The sequence below is a fragment of the Numenius arquata genome, chromosome 23, assembly GCF_964106895.1.
Source record: "Numenius arquata chromosome 23, bNumArq3.hap1.1, whole genome shotgun sequence".
Classification (NCBI taxonomy): Eukaryota; Metazoa; Chordata; class Aves; order Charadriiformes; family Scolopacidae; genus Numenius; species Numenius arquata.
Window position 1 is genome coordinate 6,134,939 of NC_133598.1, and position 19,701 is coordinate 6,154,639.

Below are 19,701 nucleotides of genomic sequence, written 5' to 3' on the forward strand. Positions count from 1 at the left end.
CCGGTTTCTGGGGAAGAAACCTCACCCAGTAGGAGATGACAGCTTAAATTCCCCCAAAAAAGTTTTCCAAGATAACATCATTTGAAGGCAGAAGAGCCAAAAAGGCTAATTATTTGGCTCTGCCAAGTAGGACTCAAAGATGCTGTAAAGCTTTAGATTTTCACTGGTTATCGGAGCAGGAAAGGACTTGATGGAAAAACCTTTTCAGGACATGAGAACCAAGAATTTGAATGGCTTCAGCAGAGTGCCAGCCTACCAGAAACACAGGATGAGGTGTACCACAAGACATCTTCTAGAGTCAAAACCAATTCTCTCGAACCATTTATAAGACTAGGTAATTAAAATCTTGTCACTCGGCTTCACAGTCCTTTTCTAAATGTAGCATTATTACAAGCATGTATGTTTTTAGCATTTTATTTTCTAAAAAAAGACAACTAAAATTACCTCAGTTCTGTTCTAGGTTATATCTTTTTAAGAATTTCAAACTTCAATGAGAAAAGGAATATGAAGCTTTATTCATCAGCATCTCGAGCAAATAATGGTAGCCAAGTAGTAAAATTGCCAATGCCACGACTAATTGGCCCACTGGAAAAATTCACTTCATTCCAAAGAGCATCCAACTACCTCCGCCTGTAGCAGTGGCACATGCTTCAGGATTGTCAAATCCACAAGTAGCAAGTAAGAGACAAGTAAATCTCTTTGTGACTACAATCAATGCAATCAGCCTTACGAATTACAGAACTGAAAGAGGCCTTGCTGGGAGGGGGGAGAAGAGCAAAGACATTCCTATTCCCGAAGCCGGTGGCAGAAGGGTCCACAGAGCCCTGAGGTCCCGACTTCGAAGCACTAGACTTGAACGCTCAGCACAGAACCTTTAATGCTCAAATTCAGCTCTAATTACACGTGCTGGAAATACAAGTTGCAAGGCTGGATAACATGATCATATATTTATATTAGACAACTTTCCCCTCCAAATGACACTGACCACAAATACTACACTCATTAAGCTTAATTTTTCAGGGTTTACATGTAAGAGCGTCACAATTAATCTTTAACTGGCATGCAGCAGGATCAGAAGACTACACGTTCTTTAGTCTAGCAGATACTGCATAATTAACCTATAAAAAGCAATAGATACAGGTTAAACATTGCTAAATATAACAGAGTATCCTTAAGACATATTAAAGGGGCTGGGAAAGATATTTCAAAGAGCCATCTACTTCAGGTTGTAAATTCTTTAAAGTAAAGATAGGTTGCTTTGCAACCAAGAAACACCTCGTTTGCAATGAAAGTTTTGCAATGAAAGAAATGAAATCACCACACGACGCTCTCCGAAGAAAAGCAGTTTATAAAGAGGTAAACACCAGAAGTCAGGAGCCAACCACGCACCGCTCCGAAGCTCCGCACCACCACAGGTGATGGTCTGGAGCCACGACGGCATTAAGAACTTCCATTTAGAAGCTTAAAACAATCCATTTTTTAAGTTTGGGAGCCAGATGTTTGTTTCTGTTGCCAGTTATTCATGTCTGCCTTTTGGGCACGATGCTGAAGCACAGAAGGGCCGCAACATCCCCTCTTTGTTCCAGCCCTCCCAGGAGTCAAAGGCAGAATGGAAAAAAGTTGACCTAGACACTGAGTAATAGGAGTGCGCTGCACCGATAACCAGACCCCGAGAAAATCAGGGTTAGAATAATTAAATCTCAAGCTAACAGATGAATAAAATAGATGAACTACTTCCACAAAAAAAAAAAAAAATTTTAAAAAAAAAAATCTTAATTGTGCTCATTCAGAACCATCCCCACACCCCCAACAAATCAACAGTTTAAAATGCTAAAAGACAACAGAACTGACAGACTGAGGGCAGGACTGAGCAGGCGCCTATTTCAGCTCCAGATCCGCTCCCGACACACAGCGTCCCCTTCTCCCACAATCACATCTTGTCCTGGCTGCGATAAATGATCTATTTCACAATAGCTTCTTAAGAATCTATTAAGGATTAAGGAGTTTTTAGCTGTGATTAACGGCAGTTATATACTGTCAGTTTATCTAAATGTTACACAATTCTGTAAACTTCCAAAATATTCACATGACCACAAATTACATGATTTAAAAAACTCGAGTAACCAGAAAAAATTTAATATTTAGGTTACCAAATACTTAACAAGCTCAGCTTTAAAAGGCTATGAAATTAAACTTTATCGTGATACTGAAATCTCAGTATCATTCCTTTTCCAGGAAACTACAAATACTAGACAGAGGGCCAGTTCCCTAACCGGAAAACTAGGAGTGCCACAATGAATGACAAACACATATCATTTCTTTTCAAGGCTCTGAAATCAAGCCGGTCACTGCTGACACTGAAGCAACAGCCTTGTCCTTTCAATCATAAAAGGCTTTATCCTCTGAAGCTAATTTGAAGGAGCAATATAAGTGTAACATTTATTATTGTGTTTCGGTAAGTTATTTATACGTGCAAAAGCCACCACGAGTGCACTGCCCCAAAGGCAAGACTGGAAGGTTATTTAAAGTTTCTTTAGGGTTTGCTGCTCAAATCAAAAGACTTCCCAAAATTCTACATGGAGGGCTGCCAAATCCTATTTAATGGCTCTAAGCGAGAAACACAAACTGACTGATCAAGTTTTGCTTGTAATATCTTGACTAAGTATCACAGCCTTCACTAGTTCCAGTTCGCTATTGAAGATGCAAAGTAACAAAGCAAAGGAACACTTTTGATGTACGTAATGAAAAGTTTTCCTCATTTTGTGATTGATCATGATTGATTCTGGTGTCCAAGTTTCAGTACTCACCCACAGATCAGAAAGTATCCCTGATTTAAGTGTTTGATGTGGATTATTGCTTGTCCAGCCATTATCATACTGGAACAGAGCAGAGGGACTAATAATTATTCTTGATTGGTTATAAAAAATGATAATTGGATCTTCAAGAGGAGGCGGCGTAGGTATTTCCCTACCCAAAATCTGGAAAATTCAGAGTTTGTGTCTTAATATAAAACCCCTTTTACCTCGATGTCTGTACAATGTATGCTAAAGGTCTCACGTACGCTGAAAACTGAACGCCTCTGACGAGCTCCACTCCACCTCACCACAAGGTGCTCGTAGAAATGGCCAACGGGTCCTTAATTGAACCAGTTGGATCCAAAAGCACGCAAATGATTTTTTATTTTCTAGATTCAATCCCAGCTCAATAACAAACGATTAGTAAATGTTAGCATATTCTTAAGTAAGCCATTCCCTCGTACGTAAAGTATCCTGTCCGCCCAGTACTGCGGGTGAGCTGGTTCTTCTCCTCTCCATTAAGGTGCAGAAGAGCTACCCTCTAATCTTCTGGACTGTCCCTTTCCCGTGCTTTGGGTGCTGGCAGCCACAGCAAACTTTAGATTTCTAACTCGAGACAAGCACGTGAACACTCACCCCATACACCTTCCCGCACCGCTCCTCTACTTCCTTGCATGCAGCTGGGCTGTGGCCTTATGATTCTTCAGTATATGGTTGTTAAAAGTAAATTTAAAATAAATATATATACTTTAGATATGTTTTAGAAGCCTTGCCCTGTTGTGTTTTTTTTTTTTTTTTAATTCTCTCTACAGTGGGAACATGAGATCAGCTCACCATGATGTGAACAAGAGTTTTTTACAACCTTGAACCAGCCAGATCAGTGTTCTCCCTTAACACATGCCCTCAGCTGGTAGGAAAGTCCACGATTTCGCACTGTCAGGTGGTATCCATCGCTCTAGGAATTTATTGAGCAATCTCCTGAACAGCAAACAATATTAAAAATATCTCAACAGGACTAAAATCTGCAAACCGACCACCACCTCTACAAGAAGCCTCCAAATCCTCATTCTTCCTGGATTTAAACTGTTTTCCGAGGCTGCTGTTCAATACTACTCTCTCCTCAGCAGCATTGCTGGCTTAAAAAGCCACTACTCCCCTCCCCCCGAGTGTTATTTTTAACCTGGATGATTTCAGTGATCCCATTTACAGCACAGCCCCACAGCTGTAACAGGACTGAGGAGCAGCAACTTGGGTGCAAAGACAGGAATAGGTGGCTAGGATTAAGACGGAAGAGATTGGGAATTTCTCAAGGCAGCATTTTCACCAGGGGCTGATGCGCCGTCAAACCCAGACCCCGGAGACAAGTCCTGAGGACTCGAGCGAGAACAAAATCCACAAGGCGACTTACGTTTTCAGTGTTTCTTCCACATGACACAAACTTACTCATCTCTGGCCTTCTTCCCCAGGTCCCAAAAGTCACAAGATCCAATATCATCCCCAGCCTTTTGCCCTCCCCAGCTTCCACAGGCACCAGGCACTTCGCCCTCTTCTGTACCTGCGCTTCAGATCCAGCAGCTTTATCACCCCGATGCTACCTCATTTTAAAACAAGGCTTTCACCGCCTCTTTAGACCAAGATTTAAATCTGTTGCATGGCAGTATTTAAAATCTCCCTCAAATATTTTTGAGCTCTTGCTACAGTCGAGATACATCATAAGTCCGGTAAGCCCTCACCATTCTGCATCTCTTTCAAATCACTGCACAAGGAAAGACATGAAAGCAAATTTAGGGAATCTTGGCACAGCAGCCCGAGAATGACTATGAGACTTCAGGGCTTTCATCAAACCTTCTGGCTTTCAAACAGGAACATGGGGAAGCTTTTGCCTTTCGGAAGGGGCAGAAGACCTGGCGTCTGCAGTTTGCACGCCCCTTCCCACTGTAAACCGAGCATTTCGCTTCACTGACTCCAAGCTTTTCACGACACCGAGGCCTACCAGCTTACCGTACCACACTGGGGGAGTTCTCCTTTAACTGCCTATGTGGTAGTTTTGTCTTTCCAGCAAAATCCCGAGCCATCTGAATGGCTGGATGGAGATAAAAGCCGCACGCTGGAGGCTGGAAACAGGAACAGGGTGCTCGCTACGGATTTGGGGGAAGCCGGGGATACCAGCCAGGCGGGGATATCCATGGCTCCGACCGCTCCACGCCTAACCTACATACCGGCTTTGGGGGGCCGGGCCTCCCCATCCCCCGGGGGGAGCCTTGGGGCCCGGGGCGAGGCCCCCGGCCCTTCCCAGGCCGCTCCCGGCTCCTCTCGGGGGACGGAGCGGGGCAGGGCGGGGCCCGCGGGCCGCCCTCTCCCCTTCCCCGAGGCCCGGCCGCGGGGGGTGTGTGTGTGGAGGGGATACATACATACATATATATATATATATACACACATCTAAATGTATAGCCTGAATGGAAAGGGAGGGCGGAGACCGCGGGGGGGGGGGGGGGAGGGGGGGAAGGGGACAGCCCCGAGCGGCCTCCCTGCACCTGCCTGGCCGGCTCCACCGCGCCGAGGGCCGGGCCCCGGCGGGGGGAGGCCCTCAGGGCCCGGCGGTGAGGAGGGGAAGGGGAACGGCGGGGGAAGGGGGATCGGGCTGACGGGGCTCCCTCAGGGCCCGGCTGAGGGAGGGAGGGAGGGAGGGAAGGAGGAGGCCGGGCCCGGCGGGGCTCCCTCAGGGGGGAGCGGGCTGAGGGTCCCCTCAGGGCCCGGCGGCGGGAGGAGGAGGAGGAAGAGGAGGAGAAGGAGGAGGAAGAGGAGGAGGAGGGAGGGGGCAGGGGGGGCCCTACCTGCACGGCGGCCTCCAGCTTTCCCTCGAAGGTGAAGTCGATGAGGTCGGGCTTGAGGCAGAGTCCGTAGTTGAGGGGGGACACGTCGGCGGGCAGCCGCTCGAAGGGCCGCTTCTCCGGCATGGCGGGGCGGCGGAGGGGAAAAGGAGAGGGGGGAGGGAGGGGGGGGGGGGGGTGCGGGGCTGCGCCCCCCCGCGGCGGGGGAGGAGGAGGAGGAGGAGGAAGAGAAGAGGGGGGGTACGGCGGCGGCGGCGGAACGGCGAAGCGGCGGAACGGCGAAGCGGCGGGGGAAGGGGGGCGGGAGCGGGGAGGTTTCCTGTCGGCGACACGGCGGCCCCGCACCGACACAGCGAGAGAGCGGGCGGCGGCGGCGGGAGGAGGAGGAGGAGGAGGAGGAGGAGGAGGAGGAGGAGGAGGGAGGGGCGGGGGCGCGCGCGCGCGCTCCCGGCACGAGGGGACGGGGTGGGGGGGGGGAGGAGGAGGAGGAATGGAGGGACGACAGAAGGAGGAAGAGCGCGTGCGCGCGGTCGGCGGCGCCACGCGGCCGCGCACGTAGAGCGGCGCGAGCGCGTTGCGTAAGCGGCGGCGGCGGCGGCGGCGCGGGGTGGGGGGGGGGGGGGGAGAAAGCGCGCGTGCGGCCCGGGAACGGGGGCTCCCGCTGCGCCCGGGGGGAGGAGGGGCACGGGGCTTCCCGGGAACGGGTCGTCCAGCCCGGGGAGAGATGGCACGGCAGAGTCCCGTTAACGGGGGCTCCCGGTGCGCCCGCTACAGAGCGACTGGCCCCGTGCTGCCGGTTAACGGGGGCTCCCACAGCACCCGGTGCACCCCGTTAACGGTGCACGGTGCACCCCGTTAACGGGGGCTCCTGCGGCACCCGGTACAGAGGGGGCTGGCACGGTGCACCCCGTTAACGGGGGCTCCTGCGGCACCCGGTACAGAGGGGGCTGGCGCGGTGCACCCCGTTAACGGGGGCTCCCACAGCACCCGGTACAGAGGAGGTTCTCACGGTGCACCCCGTTAACGGGAGCTCCCACAGCACCCGGTACAGAGGGGGCTCTCACGGTGCACCCCGTTAACGGGGCCTCCCGCAGTACCCGGTACAGAGGGGGCTCTCACGGTGCACCCCGTTAACGGGGCCTCCCGCAGCACCCGGTATGGAGGGGGCTCGCACAGCACCCGGTATGGAGGGCACTGGCACGGTGCACCCCGTTAACGGGGGCTCCTGCGGCAGCCGGTACAGAGGGGTGTGGGGTGGTGCACCTCGGTGGCGGGTCACCCGGCCGGGGGGGGCTGGCACAGTGCACCCTTTCCAGGTGCCCTGAGGGGCCGAGAGGTTGCACTGGGGGGTCCCAACGTGCCCCGGTGGGATGGGGGCAACCTGGGCCAGGCTCTCACCCCCCTCCCAGCAAAGAATTTCTTCCTAAATCTCATCTCCATCTCCCCTCTCTCAGTGTCAAACCCTCCCCCCTCCTCCTAGGGCTCCCCTCCCTGATCCAGAGTCCCTCCCCAGCTTTCCTGGAGCCCCCCCCTTGAGGGACTGGAAGGGGCTCCAAGGTCTCCCTGGAGCCTTCTCTTCTCCAGGCTGAACCCCCCCAACTCTCTCAGCCCCCCCTCCCAGCAGAGGGGCTCCAGCCCTCCCAGCATCTCCGTGGCCTCCTCTGGCCCCGCTCCAACAGCTCCGTGTCCTTCTGCTGTTGGTGGCCCCAGAGCTGGAGGCAGCACTTGGAGGGGTGGGGGGGGGTGTGTGTGTGTCTCTGCAGGGGCAGAATCCCCCCACACCCCCCCCCCCAACCCTGCTGGCCGCGCTTCTGGGGTGAGCTCCAATATGTTGTATCCTGGCTTTTTCCTGTTAATTCTCCTCTATATGTGGTTGTTTTGGGGTTTTTTTTGCAGGTTTGGGGTTTTCCCGGGCTGCTCGTCACCCCGTCCCATCCTCCGAGCATCCGCTCGGCCCCTGGCCCTTGTATCTGGAGGCCACAGGTCCCTTTCTCCCTGGGTTCGGTCACCTCTGTGCTCCCCGGGCCCCAGATAAGGCTCGCGGACCTCGGGGCTATAACCCTATCGCTGACCTCCAGCGTTAAAAAGAAAAATCATGAGATCAGCTTAAACCTCTCGGACTTCCCAGCAAAAATCCAGTGGGGGGGGTTGGGGGGGTGGGTGGGCAAGGAGAAGGTGTCCTGTCCTCCAGGCTTGCTCTACCTGCCCAGACAGCTCCGTGGGGTGGCTTTTCTTTTCACCCCGAGCTAACACCCACTCTCCTCCTCCTCCTTCTCCTCCTCCTCCTCCTCCTTCTCCTCCTCCTCCTCCTCGAACTGCAGCATGGAGGTGAAACCTGGGTGTTGCAGGGCTCCTGGGCAAACGCCTTCGTGGCCAGGGTCACGTCCTCCAAAGTGGGGGGGGAAATCCTTACTTTCTTGAGCAGAAGGGGCTTTGCCGCCATTTCCCATGGCCAAGCGGCCACTGCCGCCCACCCCGGGGGGTACCGCAGCCCTTTGGGGCTTTTTCTGCCCACCCCGGGGGGTACCGCAGCCCTTCGTGGCCAGGGTCACATCCTCCAAAGTAGGGGGGGGGGGAATAAATCCTTACTTTCTTGAGCAGAAGGGGCTTCGCCGCCATTTCCCATGGCCAAGCGGCCACTGCCGCCCATCCCGGGGGGTACCGCAGCCCTTTGGGGCTTTTTCTGCCCACCCCGGGGGGTACCGCAGCCCTTTGGGGCTTTCCCTGCCCACCCCAGGGGGTACCGCAGCCCTTTGGGGCTTTCCCTGCCCACCCCGGGGGGTACCGCAGCCCTTCGTGGCCAGGGTCACGTCCTCCAAAGTGGGGGGGGGGGGGGGGGGGGAATAAATCCTTACTTTCTTGAGCAGAAGGGGCTTTGCCGCCATTTCCCATGGCCAAGCGGCCACTGCCGCCCACCCCGGGGGGTACCGCAGCCCTTTGGGGCTTTCCCTGCCCACCCCGGGGGGTACCGCAGCCCTTCGTGGCCAGGGTCACATCCTCCAAAGTAGGGGGGGGGGGGAATAAATCCTTACTTTCTTGAGCAGAAGGGCTTTGCCGCCATTTCCCATGGCCAAGCGGCCACTGCCGCCCACCCCGGGGGGTACCGCAGCCCTTTGGGGCTTTCCCTGCCCACCCCGGGGGGTACCGCAGCCCTTTGTGGCCAGGGTCACGTCTTCCAAAGTGGGGGGGGGGGGAATAAATCCTTACTTTCTTGAGCAGAAGGGGCTTTGCCGCCATTTCCCATGGCCAAGCGGCCACTGCCGCCCACCCCGGGGGGTACCGCAGCCCTTTGGGGCTTTTTCTGCCCACCCCAGGGGGTACTGCAGCCCTTCGTGGCCAGGGTCACGTCCTCCAAAGTGGGGGGGGGGGGAATAAATCCTTACTTTCTTGAGCAGAAGGGCTTTGCCGCCATTTCCCATGGCCAAGCGGCCACTGCCGCCCACCCCAGGGGGTACTGCAGCCCTTTGGGGCTTTCCCTGCCCACCCCGGGGGGTACCGCAGCCCTTTGTGGCCAGGGTCACGTCTTCCAAAGTGGGGGGGGGGGGGAATAAATCCTTACTTTCTTGAGCAGAAGGGGCTTTGCCGCCATTTCCCATGGCCAAGCGGCCACTGCCGCCCACCCCGGGGGGTACCGCAGCCCTTTGGGGCTTTTTCTGCCCACCCCAGGGGGTACCGCAGCCCTTTGGGGCTTTTTCTGCCCACCCCAGGGGGTACCGCAGCCCTTCGGGGCTTTCCCTGCCCACCCCGGGGGGTACCACAGCCCTTCGGGGCTTTCCCTGCCCACCCACCCCGGGGTCGGCAGCGCGGCGGAGGCTTTGCGGGAGACGCTATGTAAGGAATCCCGTCTTAAAAAGCCGTGTACGCAATACAGCGACTAGTATTTACGGGGTAATAAATGTCCCCGAGCGGGTGATGTCGGATGGCTGTTTGGGTTTGTGACAAACACCAGCAGGAAGTTTAAAAATTCTTAATAAAGGCTTTATATGGAAAAAAAAAAAAAAAAAAAAAAAAAAAAGAAGGGTGAAAAATTGAATTCCCGCTGGAAGAGAGGAGCCGGCGGCCGCGGTGGCTTTCCCCGCGCCTGGCTTTTTTGTGGGGTGAGGGCCACGTCCCCGGCCCCGGGACCCTGCCACGGCAACCTTGGATCCAACAGCTCAGCCGCTGGCTCCTTACGGCATTAAACACGGACCTAATTAAGTCTCAGCCCCCCGAAAGGACACGTGCCGTGTCTTTGTGGGTGCCGCAACCTCCCTCGTTTCAAGAAGGAAGCGCAGCTCGGGGAGGCAGGAAATCATTAATTGCCTTCCACCGCTGGAAACTGCCATCGCTCCTTTTTCTGATTTTTCTCCCTCCACCCCTTAAAAGAGATTTTATTCTCGCTCCGGGTGATTCCTCGCTGTTTAAAATACAAGTTAGCGCCCAGCGAAGGAGAGGGAGCGGGGGGATTTGCCGAGAGAGGAGACCTGGAGGAGCCGGCGGCTGGAAGTGGGGCAGGGAGAAAGTACGGACAGCTCTTCGCGCGTCGTGATGAAAACCCAACGGCTGATGAGCTCGGGTTCATCTGGGGCTTCCGCGGGGCCGCATTGTGCTGCGGAGCCCCCGGGGGGGAGAGGAAGGGAGACAAGGAAAACAGCCGGACCCGCTCAGTGTGTGTGTGTGTTGGGGGGGTTCAGGCAGCTGCCACCCTCCCCTTGCTCCTGCCACCGTCCCCTCCCAGCGCCCTGCTGGGGCGCGGAGCCCCCCCGGGACACAGGGACGGTGACACCGGGGATGTGACGGTGCCGGGAGACGGAGCTGGGGAAAGTTTCATCCTTCTTCTTCTTCTTCTTGTGAGCGAGCTCACGCCTGCGACGTGCCGGTGGGGTGCTGGGGGAAAAAGTCCCGCTTTTGTCCCAAATCTGGGTTTTTTCAACCTTTTAAATCTTTGGTGGATGAAGCCTGGCGTTAACGGTGGCACCTTCCGCTCATGAAGCCAGCACCCAGCTCTGCGCGGAAACGAAATGAAGCCAATCTCTGGCCTCGGTGGGTGTATCGCCTTACTTGCCCACCGGGTTAAAAGAACCCAGATTTGGGACAACACCGTCCCCCCCCCCACCCCCCAACGGCGAGGGAAGGGCTGGAGCGGTGACCCCAGCATGGGAGCCTCCGGGTGGGATTTGTGGCCAGGCTGGATGAAGGAGGACCCGTGCCACGGTCATGCCGAGAGCCCTTGCCAAAAGCCCTTCTCCTGCCTCACCTCTGCCCTCCGTGCCCCGGCACAGCCCGTGGCCACCGGCAACTCCCCCCGGGCCAGCAGCAAGGTCAGGGGCAGGATAAACCTATTCCTGGAGCAGAGCCGCCGCGGGAGGGAGGTGGAGGGGGGGGGGGAATTGTCTCCTCTGAGCTTTAATTCCTGCCCTCGATGGCTTCGCGGGTCACCGGGTGCCCTCCCGGTGTGTGCCCGGTGCTGGGGGCGGCGAGGGGGCTCGGTGGCCGCGCCGGCCGGCTGCGGGGCTTGGGCTCGGCAAAAGGCTCCGGGCGCTTTCCGCGGCTGCTGGTCCGTGCGGGAGATATTGTTAAACGACAGATGCTGCTGTCAGCAAGAATCCCCAAAGAAAGAAAGGAAGAAAGAAAGAGCCTCTGCCGAGAAAGCCGGGGTGGTGGTTGGGGGGGGGGGGGGGGTGTGGGGGGGGGGGTGGAAAACCGCCTCCTCCGCCGTGTCCCGGCCAAACCGGGTTCTCCTGCAGCGCCAGACTGGGGAGGGCTCGGGGACAAACGGCCCGGGGTGGAAAGCCAGGAGCTGTAATTAGCCCGGAGTCTCTGCAGCCACCAACCGCTGTCAGTGCACCATTTTAATTAGGAAAACAAGAGGGGAGGGAATACAAAAAAAAAAAAAAAAAAAAAAGAAAGAAAAAAAAAACCAAGGGGGAAGAAAAGAAAAAAGAAAGATCCCAAGAGAGGCTTTTCTTTTCTTCTCGCTTTTGCTGGAGTTTCTGCCGTTCCTGCTGAGAGCGGGAGCAGCCGGAGGGCACCGGCTAATCCTGCCTCGCAGGTCTGGGCCGGCGGCTTAGGGCAGGAATCTCTGGTATTCGGGAACACGGGGGACAACGGGGCTGGAAGCTGCTAAGTGGCTCCGGGGGGCCTCTTGCTCCGCAGGCTGTTCCCGGGGGATTGGGAGGCGTTTTGCACGGCTATTCCCCCTCCGGCTGCCAGGCGATGTGTGCGTGCGGGTCTGCCCGTCGCGTTACCTGGGGCGAGTTGCACAAGGATGGTGGCAAACGTGGCCAAAGCCCTGCCCGGAGCTGGCGGGGACAGCTCGGCTTTGGGCGGCTGCTGTAGGTGTCCCACTCCTCCTGATGCTCACGTCCCTCCGAATCCCAGCCCCGGTCCCTCTCTCCCATGGGACAGATCCCAGCGTGGCGATTTTGCAAGGGGGAAGGTCAAGCGGTGGCCCCAGAGGCCACCACTGCTGGGGGAAGCCATGGATCCCACCGTGGCAGGCAGGGATGCTCCTGGGCCGTGCTCCCCATGGTGAGCACGTGGCCCCAGGGGGCTACCAGAGCCCCGAAATGGTTGCCCACGGTGGTGAAACCGGCTGAGATGCCATCAGAGGGCAGCCCGGGAAAGCCAGACGGGCTGGGAAAATCCAGCCCCACGAGTCCTCAGCCGTGGGAAAGCGCCAGGGTCGTGGGGCGCTGGAGCCAGTGACTCAGCCCCGGCTGCTGGGGGACCGGCTCCGTAGCCCCGGGGCTCCAGCCCTATTTTCCGCAGGGGGAACCGGCTCCAGTTTTCCTGCCGGGCTGCAGCAGGGAAGGATTCCCTTTCTCCTATTTTGGAGCCCCAACAGGAGCATCACGCCAGATTTTCGGAGCCGTTGCTGGGATGCGGATGCAATTCCCCCCCACCCCCTGACCGGTGGGTGTCCGGTTCCCCACCCCACCCCACCCCACCCCACCCCCCCATACCGGTGCCCCCCGTGGGGCTGCTCCCGGCTGGTACAGATAACAGCGTGGCCCGGGATCAACGGTCTCGGGGCACAGCGGAGCCGTCACTACACATTAACCAGCTGTCCGGTGGAGCAACGCTTCCCCCCCAGCCAAGATCAACACTCCCCAAAAGCAAACCGGGAGCTGGGCCAGGAGGAGCCAGCGCAGACCCACAGACCCCCCCCCGCCCCCCGCGGGCCACCCTGGGGGTTCGCCCCCCCCTTAACACCCCCCCCCCCCATCATGTTGTGTTTGCCTTTGGGTCGGCAAGATGGGGCTCACCCTGCGGCTGTGGGCGGGTGCCGAGCATCCCCCGGGGGGGTGTGGGTGTGGGGTGGGGTGTCCTTCCAGGGCTGGAATTTCAAGGGTTTTGGGATAAAAGTGATTTTCTTTAGGGCATCGGTGCTGTGCCCCCGGAGTTGCTGCGTCCTGGTGGTGTCCCATGGCATGTGCGGGTGGGACCCTCGGGTGGGACCCTTGGATGGGACCCCTGACCCCCCCCCTCTGCCTGCACCCCCCTGCAGCATCGGGCACCGGTTGCTGCTTCGCCCGGAGCCCAGCAGAGCTGCTGGGGGGGGGGGGGGGGGGGGGAAGCTGCAGAGGTCCCCAGGGACGCTGGGGGGCTCAGCAGACCCGGGGGGAGCGGACACCCCCATTCCACCCCAGGCAGGCTGGGGGACTCAGCACGTCCGCGGGGGGGCCGACACCCCCAGCACCCTCGGGCAGCCTGGGGGGGCTCCACAGTGGAACAGGGGGTTCTGACACCCCCAACACCCCCTGGGGGGGGGGGCTCTGTAAGTTGGGGGAGGGGGGGTGTCCGACACCCCCAGGACCCCCTGGGCAGGCTGGGGGGCTCCGCAGACCCGGGGGGGTCCGACACCCCCAGCACTCCCTGCATGGAGCGGTGCGGGGGGGGGGGGTCCCCCGCCTGTCGCATGTGGCACGCGGGGGGGGGGTAAGTGACCCCCCCCCCGTTTCTCGGTGCACTGTGGGACATCCCCCCCCCCCAACGCACCGAGGTCCCCCCGCCGCGCGCTGGGGGCGGGGCCTCCCCCGCTCCCCCCCCCCCGCAGCCGATGGAATTTTCCACTCGCTGCCGCGGCGCGGGCTCCCGCCGGCCCCGCCCCCTCCGCGCGCCGCCGCCACCTCGGCCCCGCCCCTCCCCGCTCCCCGCCCCGCCCACTTCCCGGCGGGCTGCGCGGCGGGAAAATGGCGGCTGCCATGAAGGCGGGCCTGGGCCGGTTGGGCCTGAGGGTGTGCTGGCAGGTGGGGGTCGGGAGCGGGGGTGGGGGCCGGCGGGACGGACAGAGGGGAACGGGCCGAGGGACGGTGAGGGGCTTAGGAGCCACGAGGGGCGCGAGAAGCCACGGGATAAGGGATGTGGGGAGTCAGGGATGAGGGAATATGGGAAGGCCGCGGGACAGGGATGGCGACAAGTAGTGGCGCTAGGTGTATTTACAGCCGCTCGGTGTTTGGGAGGCGTGAAGGGAAATAAGGCAAGACGTTGGTGTTGTTTCTTGGCCGTTGGGTTAACTCTACGGCTTTGTTGTTTCTTTTCCTTAGACTGCGGAGTCCATACTCCGTCCCGCTGGAGCAGCTCCAGCCTGTCTTGTTGTCCCAGTGAGAACGAAGAAGAGGTTTTCTGTCCCTGAATGGGCCAGAGAACTGTCTCCCGAAGAGAAGGAGAAGAGACTCAAGTCTTCAGGGGCAGTATTTCCTGATGACCGTATAGAACGGACCTTCTACTTGGCCTGCACAGGTGGTAGAAAATGGGCTTTGGTCCCTTCTCAAGGGCAAAACTAGGGTGAAGTAGCAGCGTGGAGCAATTAGCTTAAGCGGTGTGACCCTGGTGACAGAGTGTCCATCAGCAGTAGGCTGAATTGTGTGCTCTGCCTCCTGGTGAGGGATGGCAGCTTCTGAGGTAAAGACCTTCTGAGCTCTTTACCTCAGAAGTGTGTCAAGCTGGTGGCCTCTTTGTACCTAGGGACAAGGAATAGCGAGGGAAGTCACATTCCCTGTTCCTGAGTATGTCTTAGCCTCCTTTTCCCTATGGAAGAGGAGAGCAGAGAGCAGGGGCCTGTCACTGCTGACAAGCTGCGTTAGACTAGCAGTTCTCTGTGTGCTCGTATTTCATCTTACAAACATTATCAGGGCGGAATCCTGCTTCTCCAGTCCCCAGCAGCCAGGGTGCTGCCTCTTTTTTTCCTTCATTTTGCTGGTTTTTAGCCTCCTGACTTATCTTCCCTCTCCTGCAGCTGATATTATAGACCCGTACGTCCCTCCCGAGGGCGATGCCCGCTTGACTTCCCTGTCCAAAGATGGGCTGAAGCAAAAGATGGAGAAGCTGAAGCAGAGTGCTGCCTCCCAGCTAGCGTACGTACTTCCTTTTTAATTAGTCTGTGGTGCGGGAGTTTCGCTTGGTTCTCTCTTGCAGTGGTGAGAGGGCACCTTTTGTTTTCTACCCGCTTCATCCATTGTTGCTGTTGGTTATATTTTAGTGGGGGAGTCTCCAATTCTCAGTTGCTCCCTGGTAAAAGCTGGGGTTGAACCGGATAAGTTCCAGTTTATCATCTGAAACACGAGGCGTTTCCAAGTCGTTCTTTACTTGCTGTAGAGCTTTTCTTGTCTTTTCAGTCTGCGGAAAGTAAAAGATCATGATCCGGATTTCAGCACTAAAACCTTCCCAGAGAAGGCGCAGGAGATATTTATCGAAGCTCACAATTGCCTGGCAAAGTAAGACCCTTCTCTGGCTGATGGGGTTATGTAGGACTTGCTTCTCTTTGCTTATATCCTCTGGTTTTCTTCCTTGTCTTTCTAATCCTTGTCCCTGTTTTGAAACAAGTACTTTATCTTTTTCTGCCCCCATCTCTGTGAAGAGTAGAGCCTTGGAGATCTGGGCAGTGCCCTCTTGAGAATGGAAAGCAAGTTGTAGAAAATTCGTCTTGACCTGACCTGCAGAGGAGACGAGCTGTTGCACCACTGGTGTTATCAGCGGATGAGTGGGTGGTTGGTGCTGCTCAGGATCAATGCTGCAGGGAATTGTTTGGGTATGAAATGATAACTCCACTGGCTCACTCCACTTTCCAGTAATAGAACAGATTTCAAAACCGCATTGTTCTTGGTTTTAATTCCAAACATCAATAAAACATTTAGGTCATAACTGGCTTCCAGAGGATGTTGTTGTGCCTTTCCCTGGAGTCTTGTCAACCAGCTTGTGTTCGTGTTTCTGATTTCCTGCTGAGATCACAGCTGAGAACTTTGCTTTTTCTGTTTTGCTGGTAGATTGTGTGTGACATAGAATCATAGAATGAGTTGGAAGGGACCTTAAAGATCATCGAGTTCCAACCCCCCTGCCCTGGGCAGGGACACCTCCACTAGAGCAGGTTGCTCAAAGCCCCATCCAGCCTGGCCTTGAACACTTCCAGGGATGGGGCATCCACAACTTCCCTGTGTCCTCTGGGGGAGCAGGAATTTGTGAATAAGCCTCTTTGCACAATATGTCTATTTGAGTAACTGGGTGTGTTTCACTTGCAGTTTCAACAAGCAGAAACTTCACTCCCTGGTGACAGAGCGCTGTTATCCAGTAAGTGTTTGTCTGGATGTAGTGGTCCTTGATCTTTTCCGTGGTCTCTAAGACTCTAAACCTGATTGTCTCTCTTGCTTTTTTTTTGGGATATAGTAAAGACAGACCGAAGCGGGGGGAAAACAGAAGTCTAAGTAATAGCTAATGAATAAATGCTCTGTTATTTATGGTAATTTGCTTGTCATTCAGTTCACACCCTCATTAAGTTAGTGCTTATTTTTTTTTATTTTACAGGAAATGGTGCGTGGGAACAGGTACAAGACCATCCGGTGGAGTTTTGTGGAGTCTCTGGAGCCTCCCAGGGTGGTTCACGTTCGATGTGACAGCATCATGAACCGTGGCAACCTGTACGGCCAGGTGACGGTGCGGATGCACACGCGGCAGGTACATCCTCTCGTGCTCCTTGCGTTTCCCAACTGACTCCAACCTGCTCCCGGCCCGACAAATGGTTCTTGGCTCTTTGTACAGATTCTGGCCATCTACGACCGCTTTGGGCGGCTGATGTACGGAGGGGAGGACGTGCCCAAGGACGTTTTGGAGTATGTCGTGTTTGAGAGGTACTTGGTTAATCCATATGGCACGTGGAGGATGCACGGCAAGATCGTTCCAGAATGGGCTCCACCGAAGGAGCCCATCGTTAAGGTAAGGCCACCAGGAGAAGACACCAGCGCAGCCTGTGTCTGTGTCCTTGGTTAATTCTGGACAAAACCAAAGCTCAGCTTCCCATAACGGGAAGGTGGTGCATTAATCTGCCAGCAGACTTATTTATTAATGTGGGATTAATAGCACCCAGGGGTGGGATTAGTAGCACCTCTCATGATGGGTGTCCTATATTATAACTGCCTGGTGCTGGGCTTAGTCCCAGGAGGTCTTTGCCAGTTGTGTGCTTCTGTCCTAGTCATGACCGATAGTTTTTCTGCTGCTTCTGAAGGTTTTTATGCCTGGTTGCAGCTGTGTTTTGTTCCATCCAGCTGTTGGATATTGCCGGAGATTACTATAACAAAAGGAAAAGCCTGCTGTAGGTAACTTAGAGCCATCAGTGCTGTGTGAAAGATGAGTCCTTGTACCTTGAGAGAGAGAGAGAGATGGATTCTGCTCTCAACAAAGCCAAGTTGGGTTTGAAGCTGGCTGCTTGTTCCTGTACCTAATTTTCAGGGGTAACAGAGGACTTCACTGAAGTCTATGGGGTGTTTGAGGTCTCCAGATGGAAAATTATGTATATATAGGCTTGGATTAGGGTAAGCTGGAAGCTGGAGTAGGAGGACGTTTGACACGTGTGTGATAATTTAGGGGGTTGCTGTTCCCTGTATGTAGTCTGGCAAAGTGATGGGGATGCTCTGTCTTCCTGTGTTACTAAAAACATCCTAGAGGGGAAGGAGGTGAGAACTAGAGTGTAGTACAAGGCATGTCATCCCGTTCCCCCTCTGTGTCCTCCCCCACGCTGCTGCCATCTGGCCACCTTCCTCTGCAAGGCCTTTGCGTTGCCAGAACCCCCTCTTCACCCCTTTCTCACGCTCTGAAAGGTGAAGAATTTCTCTTCGAGCAGTTCCGAGCTCCTCTGTGTGGCACTGATTTTCTTCCTTGCCTTTTCAGACTGTGATGATTCCTGGCCCAACCTTGGATCCCTCACAAGAGTATGAAGAAATGAAGTAGGAAGTTCCAGAGCCCGTACAGAGACAGCAGCGCCAATGACCCTGGAGGGGAAGAGGTGGAGAATGTCCATGGAAGGAGCGGGTTGGATACGGCTGTGCCCTTCCAATGAGCGGTCAGCAAACAAAGTGGCTTCAGAAGGGGACTCCAGTCACTAAGAATTTGTCTATAAAAGAGAGAGAGGGGTCTGGGAGGGGGATTCAGATGAGCTCTGAGAAGAGCTTTACTCTGAGTGTGCTGCAGCTGAACCTTCTCCGTGTTTCTCTGAAGACGAGAAGTCTTCTCTTCAGGATGGCTCTCCAGGGTAACCTCTGTCCTGAACTTGCCTCGCGAGAGACCTCGGCAGCAGAAATTTGTCGAGACACGGGATATTTGGCACTTCCATGGGAAGTGTCACAGACCTGGTGGGCTTCCATTAAAATTTGCAGCAGTAGGTGTTGGCAGTTTCTTTTCCTGTCCTCTTTCCCTCTCTGTACTGATTCCCAGCCTTTTTATTTCAACAGAAAACAGGGAAAAGCAGCGAGTTTTTGTCTTTTTGACTTTAAATCGAATTCTCCTGGGCGGGTGCTGCGATCGGCCTCCTGCTGGTTGGGTGCTTGTTAGTGGCCAACCCTTCCCAAAGGGGCCGCGGTGCAGCACGGAGAATTTAATAACATTTAACAGCGTTTGTGTCAACCGATGCCACCTTGAAAGGCAGCGTCTCCCACAGCTGATGGGTTTGGGTGCGTTTGTTAAAGCGCCGGGTGAATTCGGCGATGGGATGTTGTTAGTGAGCGGCTGGCACCATCCTGTGGACACGGTGACACTCGCATCGGGTCCCCTGGTGTTGCAGGTTGTGTGGGTCGGGGAAACACCTCCCCAGAGGTGACCTTTTTCCGTGGCTGGGACTAAGCCAGTGCCCTCTGCTCATCTATTCTTAGGCTGCTTTGCTCAGATAAATCCCATCTATTCCCAGTCACAGAGCAAAATAGTCAGTAGTCATCGAACAACGAAGCATTTTAAAACCTTGTGTTGCTCTTTAACTGGGCCATTTTCTACAGCTTTGGGAGATTTAAGTGCATTTTTTTTCTTCTTCCTTGAAAGAGATTTCACGGAGTGTGCGGTGAAGGAGTTACGGCTCCTTACGCTTGCGGAGTCGCTCAGTGTTTCTCGTGAATGATGTTCTTTTGAGAGGGCAGAACATCATCTCTGTGCTCTGTTAGGAGAGGAGCCAGCCACGGAATCCCTTTCATCTCTTTTGGAAATCAGGAGGGTGTCACAATCTGTCTGCCTTTCCTGAAAGAACCTACTCTGTCAAGCTTTCTGCCTACGCCTCGTTCAGGAGCTGGAGGGATTCGGTGCCAGTTGGGCTGGAGCTAAAATCAATCAGCGGGAGCTGCCTGGTTTGTGGCTGGTGGGACTCGGGCAGTTTACGTGACTTGGATGTGACTCCTCGACCCACACCAACAGACGAGGTTCTTCAGCTCTGAACGAAAAGAGCATGTTTTCTGCTGGAGTGGCTGGTTTTACTGGGAAAATGGCCTTTCCTTCCAGTCCAGCAGCGTGTGGCTCCCCATCTCCTTGGTTAATACTCAAAACTTCTGCAACTAAACCTGGGTTTCCTTTACAGCCTCGCTGCCTTTCTGTGCTACCTCCTCCTCGAGCACGTTCAGTATCTTGCCCGCGCCCCATAAATCAGCTGCTAAATGTGCATTTTGTAGATAATACTTTTTATTTTCTGTATGTACACTTACTTACACGGTTGGACGATCCTTTGACGTTCAGCGCTGAGGACCACGGACGCACCACGGCAGCGCCGCTTTCTGAGGAGGGTGGAAATCAACGCCAGAGGAACGGCAGGACAAGCCCTGAACTCACCCCCCTGGCTTAAACTGGGG

The 19,701-nt window shown here is 55.5% G+C and overlaps 2 protein-coding genes across 4 annotated transcripts in view; one reads left to right on the forward strand and one right to left on the reverse strand.

The window, feature by feature from the left end:
• NPEPPS (aminopeptidase puromycin sensitive) overlaps positions 1 to 5,974 on the reverse strand; it is a 40,844-nt gene extending 34,870 nt beyond the window's left edge. The window contains exon 1 of the mRNA XM_074162975.1: positions 5,630 to 5,974. Coding sequence (XP_074019076.1) covers positions 5,630 to 5,752 — 123 coding nt within the window. The 5' untranslated portion in view covers positions 5,753 to 5,974. The remainder of the gene's footprint in view (positions 1 to 5,629) is intronic.
• A 7,814-nt stretch (positions 5,975 to 13,788) lies between these two features.
• MRPL45 (mitochondrial ribosomal protein L45) lies at positions 13,789 to 18,346 on the forward strand. Of its 3 annotated transcripts, none has more exons than XM_074162976.1 (8): positions 13,789 to 13,857; positions 14,155 to 14,350; positions 14,847 to 14,964; positions 15,226 to 15,324; positions 16,126 to 16,174; positions 16,409 to 16,558; positions 16,643 to 16,816; positions 17,768 to 18,346. In XM_074162976.1, the coding sequence occupies exons 1-8, from the start codon at positions 13,801 to 13,803 to the stop codon at positions 17,825 to 17,827; spliced, it is 903 nt and encodes a 300-aa protein (XP_074019077.1). In that variant the 5' UTR covers positions 13,789 to 13,800; the 3' UTR covers positions 17,828 to 18,346. The 3 variants fall into 3 exon arrangements, with proteins under 3 accessions (XP_074019077.1, XP_074019078.1, XP_074019079.1); XM_074162977.1 differs by having other exon boundaries at positions 13,801 to 13,845; positions 17,768 to 18,345; XM_074162978.1 differs by having other exon boundaries at positions 13,801 to 13,845; positions 14,164 to 14,350; positions 17,768 to 18,345.
• The last annotated feature ends 1,355 nt before the right edge of the window (positions 18,347 to 19,701 follow it).